The 20,205-nt window shown below is 42.6% G+C and overlaps 1 protein-coding gene across 1 annotated transcript in view; it reads right to left on the reverse strand.

Annotated features, from left to right (window-relative positions):
• Positions 1–20,205, reverse strand: part of SLC26A5 (solute carrier family 26 member 5) — a 52,490-nt gene that overhangs the window by 12,503 nt on the left and 19,782 nt on the right. Inside the window, exons 3-13 of the mRNA XM_033439554.2 lie at positions 20,045–20,184; positions 16,361–16,471; positions 15,108–15,274; positions 14,397–14,561; positions 12,309–12,461; positions 9,522–9,604; positions 4,779–4,926; positions 3,627–3,740; positions 2,756–2,833; positions 1,979–2,074; positions 1,638–1,744 (exon numbers count right to left, since the gene is read on the reverse strand). Of these exons, the coding sequence (XP_033295445.1) occupies positions 1,638–1,744; positions 1,979–2,074; positions 2,756–2,833; positions 3,627–3,740; positions 4,779–4,926; positions 9,522–9,604; positions 12,309–12,461; positions 14,397–14,561; positions 15,108–15,274; positions 16,361–16,471; positions 20,045–20,184 (1,362 nt within the window). The remainder of the gene's footprint in view (positions 1–1,637; positions 1,745–1,978; positions 2,075–2,755; positions 2,834–3,626; positions 3,741–4,778; positions 4,927–9,521; positions 9,605–12,308; positions 12,462–14,396; positions 14,562–15,107; positions 15,275–16,360; positions 16,472–20,044; positions 20,185–20,205) is intronic.

Below are 20,205 nucleotides of genomic sequence, written 5' to 3' on the forward strand. Positions count from 1 at the left end.
CCCCAAACTCTAACCTACAAAGACCCAGCACAATCACCAACAGGGACAGAACATTAAAAACGAACTTTAGTTAATTATTTGGGGGAGAAAAATAAGCAGAGCATTTAAAAAACAACCTGCCTAACTTTAAAATTTATGATAAGAAATCATAAACTATTATTTGGGTAAAAAAAAAACACCAAAAAGTGAAAAAAAATCTCCAATTCTATACCATGGCTTGTTAAAGGATATAGATATTTTTAAACCATGATGTTCACTAAAGCTCTGAGAGAAAGAACTCTTGCATGTACTAATAATGCTCGTATAAAAACAGGGGGGGAGGGTTTCCCTGGTGGCGCGGTGGCTGAGAGTCTGCTTGCCGATGCAGGGGACATGGGTTCGTGCCCCGGTCCGGGAAGATCCCACATGCCGCAGAGCGGCTGGGCCCGTGAGCCATGGCCGCTGAGCCTGCGCGTGCGGAACCTGTGCTCCGCAACAGGAGAGGCCACAACAGTGAGAGGCCTGCGTACCGCAGAAAAAAACCCCCCAAAACCAAAACCAAACAAACAAAAACGAGGGGGAGGGTGAACTTCTTTTACATAAAAGTGGGTGACAGGGTAGAGTTTGTTATTAAAAACAGTGTAATTTTTGAGTTTAGATTCCACATTTCCCTCTATGTCGTTTCTGAAGAGGAAAATGCTCATTTCCTACGCTGTACAGTGGGAAGCATCCCATCATTTCCATCTAGCAGCCCTTCAACATACCACAATCAAAACTTTAAGAACTATCGTGTGATTTGCAACTACAGGCAAAAACAGACTAACCTCATTTTCATTCCACCCGTGTTAAATTTGTTGCGTGCATAGGATGTGTCAGGCACTGTGCTAGGCTCTTCATGTGCATTATTCTCATTTGAACCTTACTGTGACTCTTTGAGGCAGCAAGTAAGAGTCTCATTTTATAGAGGCAGAGACGGAGGCTCCAAGAGGTCACGTAAAATCACAGAGCTTATACAGAGTGTGCAGCCAGGACTTGAACCTAAGGTTGTCTGACTCCAAAGTCAGACTATTTGAAAACATAATGTTTCCTTTTTTTTTCTTTATAGTGATTTATTTATTTATCATGAACAGAGTATTTTTTTAAAGTTATTTTATACCTTCCCCATTGGGCTCAGCTTCGTACTAGGAGAAGAGATGACAGGTGATAATATTTCAGGGTGGAGGAAGGAACCGCTGAAGCCCCACATATGATAACTTGGTGTCAGCGTCTGCTCCATGTTATCAAAACCTATGTCAGCACCCGGTGCCAAAGCAGACTGCAAGAACACACAGTTCATTTACCCTCACAAGAGGGTAAATAAGCCAGGGTGCCACAGTGGCCAGAGTGGCAGGAACCATGAGACAAACTAGGCTCTTTTAAGAGAACCACTGATGGAATTATAAACTGTGATAGAGTAGAGCATCTGGCACGATCATATTGAGTTTTTCATTTGAAGTTTGTTTATTTAGTCAACAAGCCCCATGAGTCCTCAGTTCCCTTTCATGCTGACCAGAAGTAACCAAAGAGCTTACTTTGACCAGATCGAGCTTTGATCTACGTTTAAACTCACTGTTGCAGTCTCAGGCAGGACGCACACCCATGCCAATCTGTGCACTCACCTCTGTGTTCTGTAAATTACAGTCATCAGTGCGATGATCACAGCAGTAATCAAGCCATAGTCCAATCCCAGGAACAAGGAGGAAACAAAAGTGGTAAGCCAGATGGTCTAAACAAAAGACAGAAAGCTTCAGGTAGAATCATGTGAAAAATTTCCTAAGAGTTACACACACACACACACACACACACACACACACACACAAACAGAGTACCTAGCCTTGTTGCCTAACTGGATACTGCATATAATAACTGGCCACAGTAACTTATCTTTCTCACATTTTTATCAGCAACAATACATTTGTTGCTATGACATATTCACCTAGCAATCACCTTTGTTACTTACCAGCTCTATCTTGCTGGTTCTCCAGAAAAAGGGGAGATCTGAGAATTGCATAAACATTCCTTTCAGGTTGACGATCACAATGGCCGACAGCACAGCCTGAAACACAGCACATTCATGCGTGCCTCTCCTCTTGTGTCCAGAGACCCCCCTCTGCTGGCCCTTCACTGTCCTGCAGCTGCCCTCCCACCGTCCTTTCCCCACTCCCTTCCTACAGGGCAGTGATGGTACATGTGGAGACAAGAACAGCTGGATTTTCAGGACTTGGTTAGCTAAAATGGGACTTGAAAACCAGGCTTATATCCTAGTAGCAAACCTGCATGGTGGTCAAGAGGTTCAGAATTAAATGGTACTCAAGGACTTATCTCACCCATGGTCTTCCTGCACTATGATTTTCTCTAAGCTATAGCATTCCTGAGCTCTACTAGATTAAATGTTCCAGTAACTGAACGTTTTATGAGTGTAGGCCATCTCAAATTTTTAATGGGAGTATAAGGTCATAGAAGATCAAAGAGAGAAGAACCTTGGGAGGTTAGCCAAACCAAAACCTCCACTTTGCAGATAAAGAAACTGAGAATCAAAGATGCTGAGATGGCTTTCCCTAGGTCCCAGTTGCTGGCAGACTGTGGAACAGGATATTGATCCTAGCCTTGGCCCTTTCTCATACCACCTCCCTAGGGTTACAGTAAACACCCATGAGACAGCCACAAAAATATAAACAAATAAAATAGCAAAGTCTCTATACATGAGAAAACCTCACACCAAATCTAAGCTACATACCTGGGGTAATGATTCAAAGAGGAATCCAGTGGCTAATATGACCAGCAGAATCATTAATGAGGCCAAACAACCTGCAAGCTGAATGAGAGAAGACACGTGGAAGGGGCTTTTAGGAGACCTGAGTAAGAGGCGGGGCATAGGTTGGTCTTAGTCTTTTGATAATCACTGTGGGAAGATATGGCTTCATATAAGTCATCCATACCATTACATAAACCTGTAACTCATTCCCACTCCCTTTCTGAGGTTTTGGTTCCTCATATAGCCTTTAAACCAGAAGCTGAAATATTTAAATACCCTGAATGAAATGCCCGTGCCAGGGGTGGGGGAGAGGAGATGTATGGTGCTGACCCAAGACTCACAGGGGCCAGAAGAGTTCAGATAAGACTTTTACCATCCAAAGTGGTAGCCACTAGCCACAGGTGGCTATTTAAATCTTAAAAAGTAAAATTAAATAAAATTAAAAATTCAGGTCTTGGTTGCACTAGCTACATTTCAAGTGCTCAAGAGCTACATGTGGCTAGTGGCTGCCACCCTGGACAGTACAAATATCAAACATTTCCATCACAGCAGAAAGGTCTATTGGATGGTGCTGGCATCCTGCCCATACTCACTCTCAGGCTTTCATGACAACATCCTATGTCTGAACTTTGAGGTTTACTGGTAGCAGGGAGTGTTGTTTAATTTTTCGATTTGACTGGCGAATATACCCCTTTTCTGTAGATTCAGTTCCTTGTGATTTGCTTCAACCAATCATGCCTTTCTCTGATTCATACACAGCTCACTGGAGCATGGATCTTCAGGCAGAATACAATCAACAGATTAAAGTTTATCACCCAAATCACCAGACCTTGGAGGCCAGTTGAATACGCACCTGTGTCTTCCCTCCAGTTCCCTCCTGGACAAGGCTTCGAGACAAGGAGCATGAAATTGCAAAAGTCTGGAAGAGTGAGCCAGTGGAGTTGCACAGTCCCAGGGCAATGAGCTCCTTTTCCACGTGGAAGCAAAGCACAAAAGAGATCAGTTATTTTTCAGGAAGCCAGGCACGATGGCCCATTTAATGCACATTTTCAGCAGTACAGGCTGTCTCTTCATTCTCTTTCCAGATACAAGAATTTGTTTAACATGAGTTCAAAACAGGAATTAACGCATTAATTTCTTGAATTAATTCAAGAAAAACACCTTGAATTTTTATTGTGTTGGAGATAAATGTTGCGCTCACCACCTAGCCCCCTCTTTCCCAAACACACTCTCTACACAAATAATGCTTTTGTTTTTAAAGAAAACTGCAGCAAAACGGACAAAATATTTTTGTCGTTTAAGAGAAAGTTATTGGTGAATAGGACTGCTGGCATCTTTTAAATGCCTGGGCTCTTGCTCATCAAGGAACCCCTGCCAGTGTCCTCTTGGGACCAGTGAGTGGGTCCTGATCTCAGGGCAACTTCCGGGTTTCCTAGATGGATTACTGTGTCTTGTATGAACATGGAGCGTCTCGTCTCCTCTTAGAAGTGCACAGTGTGAATTTCTAAGATAAATACACACTGGGTATTTATCTTAGAAATAAATAATGGCTCACGGTATTCAGATTAAATACTTCATCTGTAGCTATCTTATAAAAGAAGGCGGCAAAGAATGTATTGTGGGGTTTAAGTGATGAATCATAAACTCAAAGTTCAGTGAACAAAGAGAAGGCTTTCCTGTGGAGTAAAAATGGTTCTGGAAAAACGTTAGATTCTCAGGCTGTGAGCTTTAAAAATAGGGATAGCGCCTAGAGCAGTATGGCAAACTGTCCACCTCAGAGTGGAGACTGCACCTGCTGATGAGGTGAGGTAGGAGTCTGGACCTCAGTGTTCTGACGATTTAAGGCACACAAACCACGAAAAAATTGTAGCGTTGAATAAATACATCCATCACCAAAGTAATGTTTTTTCTACCAAGATGGAGAAATCCAGTTTATTTGTCTCCTATAGTAGAGCAAGATGACTGTGCCACCAGGAAACATCTGCAGGAAATTAATGAATCTTACCTGATTGCCATCGACCTGGTAGCCATGCTTATTCGCCAAGGTCTTGGCCATTGAGATGGTCACCGAAAATCCAACGATCGCTATGGCAATGGCGTCCACGTACACAAGGTGGAAGAGGCTGGTGTCCGGATTGGCCGGAGGTAGCAGCCTGAAAGGTGAAGCTGACTTTAACCTGGGCATTGTGACCACTGGAAAAAAACATGCAGCTAGAGGGGAGCACTGTAGGGGGGCATTATCTGCAGATGAGGTGATCAACACTTGGGTACTTGTTTGGCAAAAAGCAGGGCCCTCTTTGACACACAAGTTCTTTCCAGGCCCCAACCCCAGAGTGCCGGCTTTCTACCTGAATGGGTTATCAGCAGAGATCAAATGCCGTTTTATTTAGAAAAGGAGTAACCTCATACCTCACGGCAGCCCGTATGGCAGGTGTAAGTAAGACTCAGAGCAGGTAGAGGAGAGGGTCAGCGAAGCGCTCAGATGCCACAAGACATTCGAACCAAAAACTGAGGTGAGGAGGGAGGTGGACAGGCGCTATCATATCAGAGAATTACTACTGTCCGGGCAACACTAGGTACTCACTGCTCTCCCTTGCTGTTTGATGTAAGGACCCTGCTTCTTCCCTGGATCCCTTTAGGTGAGTGTCTAACATGGGAAATGAGCAGCAGCAGATTATACTCCTTGGGTCACACCTGGGAATCTTAGGAATCTGGAGGGGCCAAAAGCGTGGCTCCTGGAGCTCCCCAGTAGGGAACCTAATTTTTGTGGTCCATTCTTATAGTTTGGAACCTTTGTCCTAAAAGAACAGAATAGGTGTTCCCCAGAATGGTACGGGGGAAGGGGCAAGGGAGGTTTTCAAAGGCACCTGCTCCAATTCAAGGCACTGGGCTAAATAACAATATCAATTAATTGATGTACAATATTATTACTGTTACAGTCATTCATTAGGCGCTTCCTCTTGTGCCAGGTTCTGTGTTTATCTATCTCCAACAGCACCGTGAGCTAGGTACCATTATAATCCCCATTTTACAGATGAGGAAAATGAGGCACAGTGAGGTCAAGTAACTTGTCCAAGGTCAAACAGCTCATCTATTAAGTACAACAAAAACCACAAAGAACCCGTCTCTCCACACTATTTCTCATACTGCGTCATATCACAGTGACAAAGGGGCTGTCTCAGCTTCTGAGGTAAGGGAAAGGGAGGGGAGCAAAGGAACCTAACATATGTTAAGCCTAGATTATGTGCTACATGCTTGATATATGTCATCTCATTTGCCCTCACAACAATCCTTTTAGATGGGTGCCATTATTACCCCAATTTATACGTGAAAAAATGGATGCCTGCAGATGTTAAGTAATCTGCTGAAGATGGAGCAGGGAATCAGACGCGGGGGGTCTGCCTATAGAACTCGCTGTCTTTTCCTTGCACTTTGCTACATAAGCACTAACCAGGAGAGAAGGCCTGGCAGCAGGTTTGGGTCTGAGGAATAAGAATGAGAAAAGAATGTATGCTGCAATGAGTGAAGAGAAGTAAACCAAGGAACATGATATATTGCCGTGAAGGGGATCTCTAACAGTCAGCTGTCACTTTCTGGACACTGTATTATATATTTATGGTGTGTGTGTGTGTGTGTGCAGATAAATGTGGTAGTTTGTTTCCAAATACAACCACCACCAATTCCTCGCATACTTCTGTGTGCTGCTCCCCTATCTAGATGTGGTCTGTTTCCCCTCTGAATGTTGAATCTGGGCTGGCCTTGTGATTTGCTTTGACCAACAGAATGTGGTGGGAGTGATGTTGCATGAGTGCTGTAAGCAGCCTGGCAGCTTCTGCTTTTCTGTCCTGTTGCCCTGAGCTGACACCTAAAGAACCTGGCTACCCTGCTGGAGACCCGTATGGAGAGCAGATGCCAGCCAGCCCTCAGCTGTGCCAGTCACTGCAGCTGAGCTGTCAGACATGTGAGCGAGGCCTTCTTGGATCCTCCAGCCCTGGTCACCCCTTCAGAGTCTGCAGCTGCCTGAGAGACCCCAAGGGAGACGACCACTCAGCTGAGCCCCACCTACACTGACAAACTGCGAGCAGATAAATGGACATTGTTATAAGCCACTGTTCTTCGGCAGTGAGACTCACAGATCACTGAAGCAGTATGACTGTATACAGATAGGAAGTCAGGGAGGCATTATTGGTTGCCTGCCTGGTTTTGGGCAAAGTTCCAGAAAGATAAGGTTTCTGGGAAGCCAAGTTTCAAAAAGGTAAAATGTTCTTAGTTTTAAAAAAAATGTTTAGCTCTCCTAGAGCCTGCGTGCCACAACTACTGAAGCCCGTGCTCCGCAACAAGAGAAGCCACTGCAACGAGTAGCCCGTGCACTGCAATGCAGAGTAGCCCCCACTCGCTGCAACTAGAGGAAGCCTGCGTGCAGCAACGAAGACCCAACACAGCCAAAAATAAATAAATTAAATAAATAAATTTATTAACAAAAAAAAGTTTAGCTCTCATACGTAGAGGGAAAGCAACATATTTGGGTATAATGCAATAGGGAAAGGAAGGTATTAGGTAGGAATGATGGTGGCATGTGAATTTTTAAAAGGAGAAATCTAAGCGTGAAAATTCACATGTAGATTATTTGTGATTAGTTATTGAATAGGGTTATCTACTGGATCCAAAGACACATGTTTATCACATGACGAACTATGTTAGTGAGCCAGGTGTGAGGTAATGGAAAGATCACACAACTGGGTATCAGAAGATTGAGTTCTGGGTCCAGGCTGGGACATACCAAACTTCACTCACGTCTCTCAAATGTCGCCTTCCTTGATACCCTACCTAAAACAGCAACTCCAGCCCCTCCTATCTCTTACCTGGCTTCCCTTGTCTTCGTAGCATGTCTCACTATTGATGTATTGTCTATCTCTCCTAGTAGAATATAAGTTCCATGAGACCAAAGGCTTTTATGCTTGCATGTTCACTTTTGTTTTTAACTACTGTGTCCCTGGCACATAATAGGCACTCAATAAACATATGCTGAATAAATGGGAATAAATGAACTTTCTTCTCTGCTAAATGAAGATAACATATATCAACAGTGTAATTGTGAGCATCAACTGACATGGTGGGTATAAAAGTACTTAAAAAATCATAAGTGCAAATAGAAAAACAAGGGTTATCACTGTGTTATACCTTTACATTGAATCATAAGTAACACGTTTATGACAGCAGTTTGCTGAAGTTGAATGCAGGCTTCTGAACTTTGGCTTAAAAAGCAACTCCTGCTGCCTGTGCTTCCCTGGAGATTCTTAGGTGGTTCCAGGGGCAAGGCCTGATGGAATATACCAGGTCCTGTCAATGTCCAGCATCTGGGCAAATGTCTGACTCTTCTTTTGGAAAGAGAGAACAGAGTGGCAAGAAAGAGACAGTACCAGGAACAGAAAGACAGAGACACGCAGAGCGGTACAGAGATAGCCAGAGTATCAGAGAGGGACAGAGTGAGACCAGGAGAGGCTCGCAGTCACTCTCACTCCTTCAAATATAAATAGTAAAAATTTTAAAATGTAGAATTAGGTACAAGAAAAACAGATGAAGCAAAGAAGTAATATATGACTTAAAACTAGAAACCTGATTGAAATAATGAGCCACAGAACTTTCAATTAACATGTCTTGAATGTGCACTGTGCATGCCAAATGCTACACTGGCTGCTTTAGACACATTTTCTCCTGTAACTCTCACAACTGCTCTTGAGATAGTCATCAATTACCATGCTTACCTAGCAGGGGAGGAAACTGAGGCTTTGAGAGGATAAGTGACTTGCCCAAGGTCACAAAGCTACTAAGTGGCAGGCTAGATTTAGCTTTTTAGCTCCAAAGCTTTTTTGCTTTTAGCTCCAAAGCTACCCAGGAAGAGATCTAAAAAACCAATAAATGCTAAATAGGAAACAGAACAAAACGAAAACCCACATGCCATTTGTTGGTAGGACTGTAAAATGGTGCAACCACTTTCAAAAACATTATGGAGGTTCCTCAAAAAGTTAAAGCAGACTGCCATATGATCCAGCAGTCCCACTTCTATGTATATATCCACAAGAACTGAAAGCAGGGTCTTGAGGAGACACTTGCATACCCATGCTCACAGCAGGATTATTCACAATAGCCAAGAGGTGGAAGCAACCCAAATGTCCACCAACAGATGAATGCATAGACAAAATGTGGTATATACATAAGGTGGAATTTTATTCTGCTTTAAAGAGGAAGGAAATCCTGTCACATGCTACAACGTGGATGAACGTTGGTATTATGCTAAATGAAATAAGCCAGTCACAGAGAAGGCAAGAGTACTAGAGTACTAGAGTACTCGGAGTACTAGAGTAATCGGATTCATAGAGAGAGAAAGTAGGGGATGGAGGGAAAGGAGAATGGGGAGTTATTGTTTAATGGTACAGTTTCAGATTTGCAAGATGAAAAAGTTCTGGAGATCTGTTTCACAACAACGTGAATACGCTTAACACTACTGGACTTATGAATGGTTAAAATGGTTAAGTTTTATGCTATTTTTTTTCTTAACCACAATAAGCCACCACCCCACACACACACACACAGCCAAAAAAACCAAACTCAACCCCCCTCAAACCCTCAGCTATTTGATACGTAGGAAAAAAAAGATTGTTCATTGCAATACTAAAGCAGGACTTCGAAGCAATAATAGATCCCTTGATTATTCAAGTCACACGGTTACTTGAAACTATTTTCCTACCCCAGAGGAAGTGTCCCAACGACATCCACATTGTACGATTCATGCAGGCTAAACCCAGCTGAAATGCCAGTTCCCATAACCACCTGAAACAGACACAAAACCAAACGTACCTTTAGAAATGAACATTCAAACACCACAAAAATAAGCTTCAAAGAACTTGTTAGCCAAGCCAAATCTATTCTCACTTTCTCGGTTTTTTAAAAAAAGAATTATAGTTAGCTTCCAGCAATTCTAACTTCTCCTAATGACCCTTCTCCACAAAATTAAAATGGACTCTACAGTCTCCTTGTGGCCTGGAATTCTTTTCTCTTTACTTTGTTCTGTTCCATCCTGAGGCATTTGGCTAGTTGGCTACAAACAAAGAAACCATAAAACCTTTCAGGAGTTGGCTTTGCCTTTGGGGCAGGTAAAATGAGGCTCTGGCCAAGGTGGCACAAATAAAGGACATGAAATACGTATTGTGAGGGTGGTACAGTGACAGTGTATCATTATAACATGTAGGTTTGGATCTATTGCACAATCTTTCTATGGACTCTTGTTTCCAGGACAGCAGCACCAAGGTGGTTAGAGGCCTCCACCAGCACCCCATGGCTATCTTCTCCCATGTCTGTTGCCAAGTCAGGGTCAGGGTGAAACCGCCCATCACGGAGTGTCCTTGTACATAAGGTTGCCTGGATTGTCGGGGCACAGATTCAGTCTGTGTGTAAAGTACAAGCCTTAGTGAGCTACAAGAAGAGAAAAATAACAGAAGGAGAGACAGCAACTTTCTTCATCCCAAAGAACCACTGCTTGTAGAACTTTCTGAGTGGGTTATCCAGGAGCGAAGGCATAGGGCTGGCCAGGGAAGGGAGCCAGACCCCCACCAAAGGGGGCTGCTGCAGGGAGCCAAGAAGAAGGTAAGCTCATTATCAGACACAGCAGCCCAAGAGACCAAGGGCGTGGCTGCTTCCGGCCGCTATGATGAAATGCCCCTTCTTTGTTGGTTGCAATGTCTGTCACCCTTAATTACATCCGTTGTGCATCGCAAACTGGTGGAGTGCCCAGAAAATTCAAATCCACAGGATACACATGGCTCAAGTTCCTGAAGCATCAACTTTATGCAGTGATAAATAAATTGAAACCAAAGCTTTCCTACCAACACAAACAGATGCATTGTGAAAGAGAATGCAGAACCCCAAACAATTTTATGATAAAAAAGGAACTGTATGTTTAATGAGAGTCATGAAGATTCTGTCCCAAATTTTCCAGTATGGCTTCCCTCTCCCTTGCTCTGAGGAGCATACAGATAAGAAGTTAAAAAAAAAACCCAAAAAACAAAAAACAGGTTCAACCATAATTTTAATGATAGAATTCTGGAGAACCATTGCCCTGGAAAACATGAAGGAAACTTTAAAGAGAATCTGGAAAGTGGACAAAACTAGGATCCCAAGCCAGGAAAGTCAGTCTTCATCATTTACTTCATGATTAGGGCCTGCCTTTCTCCACTGCCATGCGAAGGAGCTGAGAACCTCTTGCTGTTCTCCAAGAGGAAACAGGAACTCTGGGCCCAACCCCAATGAGAGAACAGGTCTTAAAACAGTGAGAGACAGTCCAATTCGGGTATAGACAAGATGAAAGCAAGGACAAGGGTCAAAGGGCCTGGCTTCTTTGTGAGCTATACGAGCCAGTGGTTCTTGTGGCTGGAACTTTTAGCTAGATTTGGATCAGACACCTATACTTTTTATTTCTTCTCCTTGTGGCTCCTGAACTATACACCAGACGCAAGAGGGGAGAGATATGGGAACATATGTATATGCATAACCGATTCACTTTGTTATACAGCAGAAACTAACACACCATTGTAAAGCAATTATACTCCAATAAAGATGTTAAAAAAACCAAAAATAAAAAATAAAAAATAACTATACACCAAAGTGCTCCAGGCTCCCAAGGAGAACTCACCAGGACACTGTGGGACATGACTTTCAAGGAAAACAGTGACACGTGTCAGACACCATGCAAACTTCTAGTTTGAGGTAGTTCACAGTTTCGATATTAGTTCCTACTACATTCCTTTCAGTCACACCACATGTTTGCAAAGCTGGGCATTCAGTGGTCACTGTGATAAAAAAGCAGGTACCATGCAAAAATCAAAGTGAACAGGAAATGATGGTAGTGGTGTCCATCTGATTCCCAGGTTTGAGGGATTGTGAAGTGCCCACCAGCCGCCATACGCATTCATTGATAAATTACTGTGGTGATTTAAGAATGTCATAAAATATATTTTATTTCAATATATGTGCATTATTTTTACAAACAGTTCTTAAGCTGTTAGACATAAATACGTATGAAGTTGTTTGGACCTTACTACTTAGTAAATGGAACGATTACTTAGGCATTTCTTTTGGCCTAGGAGTGCCAGGAACCAAGAAAGTTTGGGAACCTTTGTCATTTGCTCTTTTCAGAATGGAAACAGCTTACTTTTTTCAGGTTATTAAAGTTTATATGTTCATTATAAAACAATTAGACAATAAAAACTTTGAAAAAGAAAAATCTCCATAATTTCACTCAAAGATAATTTACATTCACATTTTTATGGACAGACTTCAGCTATATTTTAAAAATCATCCATGACTCTACTTTAATGCTTTCCTTTTTTTGTCAGTGTATTTGTAAAAGTTCCCCTTGACAAATTCCAACCTTCTCTCGGCAGAAGTGAGAGAAAAGAGGTCAAGTCTCCTCCTCCCGGGTCCACTTCTAAACCCCGCACAGAAACAGGTAGGCGTAAGCTGCTGGACGCTGACTTACCGCAAAGAACTCTAAAGGAATGGGCGCTGGCAATTTTTCTTTAAATCTCTCATTAAACTCCTTGCCACCCAGCAGCAAACCAAAGACCATCAGCCCAACGCCTAGGGAACACACGTTGAGGTTTTTAACATTCTGCAACACAGCAACTGTACTCTGTAACACAGTGAACACTGGATGTTACATCAAGCAAGAGCCCCTGAATAGACAGAGACAGTCTAGTGCTCTAATTCACACCAGCCATCCCATTAGTGGACATTTCTAGCTAAAGGTTCTCAGGCTGAAGTCTCTCTCTCTGCAGCTTTCACCAATTAGGAGTCATTTTTACCCAGTCATACAACTTGGTAGTTGTAATCCTTACCTGACAATCTTAGATTACAGTGTTCTTTGCTACGCTAACATCTCAATGTAGAATGGTAAAATTCAGAAAAGTAACCCTGAAGCTGAGTCCTGAGCATTAGGAAAGGATTAGGGGTAATATCAGCAAAAAAATCCATAGGTAAATACATACGAAAGCTTTTAGGAGCTGAAAGAGGGAGAGAAATCACTGTTAGCAGATGAAAGACGAATCAGGTGAGCTTTGAAGGGAAGAGAGTGGCTGAAGCTTGGAAAGAAGCCCAGGAAAGTTAGAGAAGAAAGCCGCTTAATTTTCTCCTAAGGCTGCAGTCTCGGCACCCCAGATGCAGTCAGTACTTATCTGGACCCTGGGAAAGCAGGTTACCACCGAGCCCAGGCTACACACTTTTCCTATCAATGCCTAGGAGCATTCTCTAGTATGCTTGTCTGTTCTATTTCCTTTGTGACAAGGCATTTTGAGAAATCTCAGAGTAAGAAGCATGTTACCAGCTATTACGGGAAACGAAGAATTGAGTTATTTAGGGAATGCTCCCACAGTTGGACTCCATTCTAATCAGTGAAGGACTCAATTTAACTGTTACTTCCTCAAAGCGACTTTCCTAGACCCCTAATCTAAAGCTCTCTCTATTCAACTTTCAGAGCAGCCTGATTTTTTCTTCAGAGCACTTAACACAATTTGTACTTAATTACATATTTATGTGATTAGCAGTTTACTATGTGTCTTCCCATTGGACCGTAAACTCACTGCTCTGCCTAACACAGTGTCTGACACGTCAATACCTCCAAAGGCTATAGACCTCTCATTCCAAGGATAGCTTCAGCAGCATCTCAGTTCTGGTATGTAGTGCTTACACTGTCATTTGGTTTTAATAATTTTCGTAACTTCCTCTTTATCCATGGTTATTTAAAAATATGTTTTTGGTTTCCAAATGTATGGGGGTTTTAAAGCTATATTTAGTTATTGATTGCTAATTTACTGCACCATGTGAAACAACGCTGCATTTTTAGAATTTGTGATCAGTTTTACGTGACCACTCTCAACGTGATCAGTTATTACCATTGTTACCCACGTGCTTGCAAATAATTTATATCTTCTCTGAGTTGGGTAGAAGGATCTATGTCTATTTTATTAGATTAAACTGGTTAATTGTGACAGTTACACAATAGATCCTTTACAGACTTATTTTTTTGCCTGCTTGAGTAAGCAGTTTTTGAGAGAGATCTATTATCCCATAATGCCTTTAAATTATTTGTTAGTTCCCAAAGATAATCTAATTTGTCTTAAGAAAAAAGCAGTTTCTTTAGCTAACTAGAGTCAAGGTGAAATAACCAAATAAAGACGTAACCAGGGACTTCCCTGGTGGTCCAGCGGTTAAGACTCCGGGCTCCCAATGCAGGGTGCCTGGGTTGGATCCCTGGTCAAGGAACTAGATCCTGCATGCTGCAACTAAGACCCAGCACAGCCGAATAAATAAATAAATATTAAAAAAAGACCTAACCAAAAAATTCCTTGTGAGGTAGATAGTATATATTAAAGAAATGAGACTTTAAGGTTTAATTTTCCTTGTAGTGCTCTTCTCAGAAAAGCCTTAGAATAACTAAATCTCCTCCATTTTATTGAAATTCTTGGACATAAGAAAAGTGAGCCTTGAAGGTAAAAGAGATACAGAAGAGAAGGGGGAAAAATAAAGAAGGGAAAACAAGTACCAGTAAGTCGGGAAGTTGCTTACTTACATACACCACTGAAAAGATCCCACTGTACCGCTTTGTTTTAACTCCAAACAGGTATTTTAACATGGAGGTGAAGACATGCACAGCTGCCGCAGTGGTAAACCCACGGACCAGGGGCTCCGTGAGATATATGGCCACAAATCCAAACCTACAGACACCTAGGCAAAACTTTTTTTTTTTTAAATGACAAAGAAACAAATAAATCACATGATAGGTCACGAAGTTAAAACCAACAGAAAACATTAAAAAGTTCTTTCTGGACCATTTTCTAATACTACAAACTTGCACCTGCAGCAAGTTAAGTAGCTAATAAATCAATCACTGGTTATGCAGAAAACAACGGAAGGTTTGGAAGGGCCTGGAGCCCCACGGAGCAATGGGCACCCCCGTACTCTCTCTGTCCCTCAGAAGTGGGGGTAGGCTTAGTCATGTCACTTCCTGCTCCTTCCAGGCCCTCTTCCCATTACTAACCCATCCCGCTTCAAGCTAGTCTTGCTTTTGGAATCTCTAAAGTATCCAACTGAAGCTAGCTAGTTCCTATTCAGTATCAATTTAAGTAAGGCATGCAGTGGGACCGGCGTTCCTGAGCTATGAACCCTGAGCTCTGGAGTTTTGCTGGCTGACCCTATCCACCATGTAGACCAGCCAAGTGTGCTCAACAGATATTTATTAAATGAGCAAATGAGAGCCCATTTCCACATCTGTGAGTCTTACCTGAATGATTCCTGTAAGTAAGGTCACAGACATGGCGACTTTCACTCTCAAAGCATCTCTTGCCTCCGTACTGTTGGTTGCGTTTACTCCTCCTGGAATGACTATATCATCTGGTACTAATCGAACAGCCACGCCGCCTATCATCAGGCTAATAACTGCAAATGGACCTGAAATAAGGAAGCATTAATCAGGGAAATTATGTTCAGTATGTCTGATGTGGTTGTTTCCAGTACCCCAGGAGACACAGGTAAGGTCAATAAATCCTCCTTGAAATAACACTGCACTGTGACAAAATCTTCCATCCCACACACTCTTCTAGAACCCTGACATTTCCCCATGAAGAGGTGGTCTAATTCCTCTCTCCTTGAATCTGGGTGGACTTGTGACATGCTAGTAATCAAAAGAATGCAGCAGAAGCGATACTGCGTGACTGCTGAGGCCAGGTAACAACGGGTGATGCGGCTTCCACCTGAGAGCTGTACTGCTCGCTTGTGCTGCAGCCCTACAGGCAAGAAAGCCCCAGTCAGGACCACGTGGAGAGAGGGTGAGGGCGGCAGGTAAGAAGAGAGGGAGGGGGAGTCCAGCCTTCCTGTAGCTGCTCTGGCTCTAGCTCCCACCTGACTCTTAACTGCTTGAGAGACTCCGAGCCTAAACTGCCCAGATGAGCCCTTCCCAAATCCTGACCCACAGGAACTGTGAGAGATAATCAAATGGTGGTTGTTTTTAGCTGCTAAACTTGGAGGGGGGTGTGTTACCCAGCAACGGACAGCTGAGACCTTGTGTGTGTTGGCTGGTGGCAGCCTCAGGCAGCATCAACACTATTATGAAATCCATATAAATCTGATCCTAAATACACTAAAGAGAAACCAAGTACAATTCAGTGCCTAAAATAAGATGAAAATGCATTATATGCATGGTAATTAGGAACTTGCAGCATCACTAATAAAACAGAGGAAAAAAAAGAGATGCAGGCAAATTGTATTATGCACTCAAGCACTTATTTCACAGATTTCAACAATTGCTCTTTTTACACAAGAAAACTGTCTTTTTCTATTATGCCCAGATTATGAGAAAGCTGTTAGTTCTAGAAATCTTGAGGGGGAGTGTATTCTTTAAAAGCACCTACTGGGTATACAGTAACAAAAGTTGTTACTAAGCAGATGTCCTAATAACAAACATGCTGTTTCTCTGGCACACTGCAAAGCTTGGAAATCCAAAAGGAAAGGTACTAAAATATCAACTGTAAGGTTTACCTATGGATATGTGTCTGGAGGTTCCAAAAAAACAATACATGATAACGGGGTAAAATGAAGAGTACAGGCCAAACACCGGAGGCACAGCTGCCAGCATTGCAAAGGCTAAACCTGTGGGATAAAAAACCAAACAGAAACGGGGAGCTCATTAGAAAACAGAGGGCTATGTGTGTTTTTCTCTTGGCTCGTTCTCTATGATGAACAAGTGAAAATCATGTTAATTTAAGCAGATGTGTTTTAACATGCCCACCCTTCCATCCCACTCTTACATGGAATCCTATATTTGTGTTCAGAGAGCCCAGGCTGAGACAGTTTTCCTTGTCGTCTCCTCTTTGCCAGGGGTGGGTTTTTTTCTGCTTTATTCTTTCCCAAATTACATAACGGCAGGAAGTCTTACTTGACTGGTGCAGTGGTAATCTGGTGTTGATGCCCAAATGCCAGCTGTTTCTCCAATGAGGTGTTTTCAGGGTTCTCTGGAGACCCGTTTTCAGTGAGGAACTCCCACTGTACTATTCCCTGGCCGATGTAATGCCGCCCCCACCGACCTAGGCCCCTTACAGGTTCCAGTTCTTACACCTCCTCCAGCTTCTTTCTGCTGGCAGCTGCTCATCCTGTAGGCAGACTTCTTGGGCAGGTACCTTTCAAATGAGCCAAGCCAGGTTACCTCCCAGGGTGCCCAGTTATCTGATGCTTTACCCCAGTAAACTGTGCAAGTGCAGGCCATGCCCACAGGAGGGGTCCTCTTCATTTTGCTGTCATAGGCAGTTCACACCCTTTCACCTGTAGATTTATTTTTTTTTTGCAAGAATTAGGCAATAGTGCCCACAAACTCCAGGGGACACATGTCCAGTGCTCCCAGTGATTCTCTTGCAGTCCTTCCTTAACTTTAGGTGGAGGGGAAATGCATAGGGCTTTTTTCACCTTTCTCTAGAAAATTCTCATTCCAAATCTAGTATCAGTCTTCTTGTCCCCTTACATCCTGTTGGAGTGATGCACCGAGGAGAGAGCCTGTGTGTCATTCACTCATCGTTTTGTATGGATGGCCTGGAATCCCTCTTTAGAGCGTGTAAGCAATAAACACCCTTTGTTCTCAGCTTTGGGGCCTCACCAAGTGTCTGGAATAACTAGAAAGTTCATGCAATGCATTGTCATATTGTGGATAAGAACATTTTAGCAAAAGAAGAGTTGGGAAAGCGTCCCTATTTCATATGTAACAATATGGTAAGTTTAATGTTGCATTTAAAAATATTTTTTATTTCTAGCAAAGAAACACACGTCCATAGTATAAAAAGCCAAGCAGTACTAGGGAGGCTGGGAGGAAAAGCCAGCACTCTTCTGCCTTACTCTAGGTTCCACTCCCCAGAAGCACTCACTTCTAACTCTTTCAGCTGTTTTTCTACCATTTATCTCCATTTTTCTAAATCAGCAGTTCCTACATGAGAGGATTCTGCCCAGCCCCAGGGGACATCTGGCAATGTCTGAAGACATTTTTTATTACCAAGCCTGGGAGTGGGGCTGCTGCTGCATCTAGTGGGTAGAAGCCAGGGATGCTGCTACCCACCCTGCAATGCACAGGATGGCCCCCCACCACCAGTGTACATGGTACAGGCTGAGAAACCCATTCTACATAACCTGTTCACATTGTTACTTCTTGGTTTATCGTTGTAGATATAAACTGTTGACCTTCTGTAATGCCTATTTTTTCAGATTCCTCTAGGTTATGATTTCAGGGTTATGTGACTTTTTTTTTCCTTTCTAGAAAGTTTTGGGATCTTCTATTTATTCCTGGTATTCTGATATTTTACAATGGTGTGTCTTGTTTTAAGTTAATTTTTCACGAATTCTGATGGGTACCTGATGGTTGCTCTCAGTCTGAAAACTCATGTATTTCAATTCTGAGAATATTCTTTGTCACTATAGCTCTTTTCTCTGGGTACAGGTGACCATCTGCCTTGTGCTGTAAGTTCTTGCAGGCTCTCTGGAGCTGAACAGGGCAAGGAAGAGCCTTTGTGAGCTCACAGTTCAATGGGTAGATGTTTACGTAATGTCTACAGGTCCAAAAAAAGTTGTGGAATGGCACTTCAGTAAAAAACCCAACTAGGCTAAATTCTGAGGATTTCTTTGACGTATTCATTTACATGCGTTCACTACAGCCATTTCCTGTGGCGCTGTCAGTCCAACTTGACTGAATGTCGGTCTAGCTCCTATTTCCCACTCCGGATGCCGAGCCTCTGTCTGCTCCTCCCCCTGCCCTCACCTCTGCCTTTAAATACATCCCTTTCTCTATCCTTGGGGTGTTGGTGCCAAAATTGTTGTGGAGAGTGGTCCTAAACCTGATTTAAGGCTTTTGTTTAACAGATTTAATAGATTCGATAACTCAGTCACTTGGAAAATTAAAAACTCAGCTAACTGATCACTGGGAAAATTTTTTTTTTTTTTTTTTTTTTTTTTTTTACAAAGCGATTGTTCAGTAATTAGTTTTTGGGCAACTGGAGAAGGGAATAGATTTTCTGCCAGCTTACCTAGAGGCTGTTCAAGCCATTATCACCTTTTGACCACACTGAGTCACTGTCACCTCTAATTGGTCTCCCTACATTCATCCTGGTGACCTCTCGCCAGCCAAGTCCACTCCCCGCACAACAGTCTCAGTGATCTCTTACCAGAAATACCCAACTGAAAAAAGCACGCTGACAGCTTTCACTGCGCTCAGAACGAAATCCAAAGGGTCCCGTCAAGGCTGTGCACACCTGCCACTGCTCGCCTTGCCAGGCTCCAGCCCCTCACTCCCCACACTCCTAGCACCCTGCCTCTCTCATAATTCTTCAAACACCCAATTCTCTTCCTGCTAAATGCCTTCACACATGCTATCACTTCTTCCTGAAGTGCACTTCTTCTCATTCTTTACCTCCCTGCTACTCGTCCTTCAGGTATCACTTCAATCTCACCTTCTTAAAGGGGTTTTTGTGACTTACCTACTTAAATTAGGTCCCCCTAGTATCACCATGTCAGAGTGCCCTGTATCTTCCTTCACAGTGTTTACCATCATTTGCAATAAAAACTGATGCGTGCTGTTATGTGCTTCATGTTTCTTTCCCTGATTGGATAGTTAGTTCCATGAAGATGGGGACGGCCAGGCAGATACTTGATAAATGTGTGTGAATAATCAATGAGTGTTTTCTTAAATTCTTATATCACATATAAAATCACACAAAGGCACAAGAATTCAGTATATCATGGTCCCTTGTAGTAAGAATATGGACTTATAAGTCAAGAACCTGAACAAGGACAACCCCTGAAAGAAACACAACATTGGAAATCAACTATACTTCAATAAAATTTAAAAAACAACAAAAAAACAACAACAAAAAAGGACAACCTCAACAACATGCTCATGGAGTGACTGATTAACTTGGCGAGAGAAAGGCAATGCCCAGCCAGCTCCTACATGTACTGGTCTGTAAAACAGTATTACCACATTCTACAACTAATATCTCCGGGGCTTTTAAAAGGTTATTTAAAAGGGTTATTTCTGGAGAATTCCTTTAAACAGGTGAAGGTTACTAGAACTATAATGATAAAAACTATGAATTTCCAATCACGATGAAATTAAACAGAAAAATGGTCAAGCAACTGTTTGAGGAGATGGTAGCAAAGGACAGAAAGAAAGAAATATATTCTACTGACCTTGAGGAAGCTGCAGCACACCTGTGCTTATGCCTGAGACTATGTCACCCAACACATACTCCTTGAATCTGTATGCAGGCAACCACTTGGTTATGGGGAGGAACATGTAAATGATATTTCGTATTTTCTTAGGGGTACATCTGGAGAACAAAGAAATAGAT

The sequence above is a fragment of the Orcinus orca genome, chromosome 9 (genome assembly GCF_937001465.1).
Source record: "Orcinus orca chromosome 9, mOrcOrc1.1, whole genome shotgun sequence".
Taxonomy (NCBI): domain Eukaryota; kingdom Metazoa; phylum Chordata; class Mammalia; order Artiodactyla; family Delphinidae; genus Orcinus; species Orcinus orca.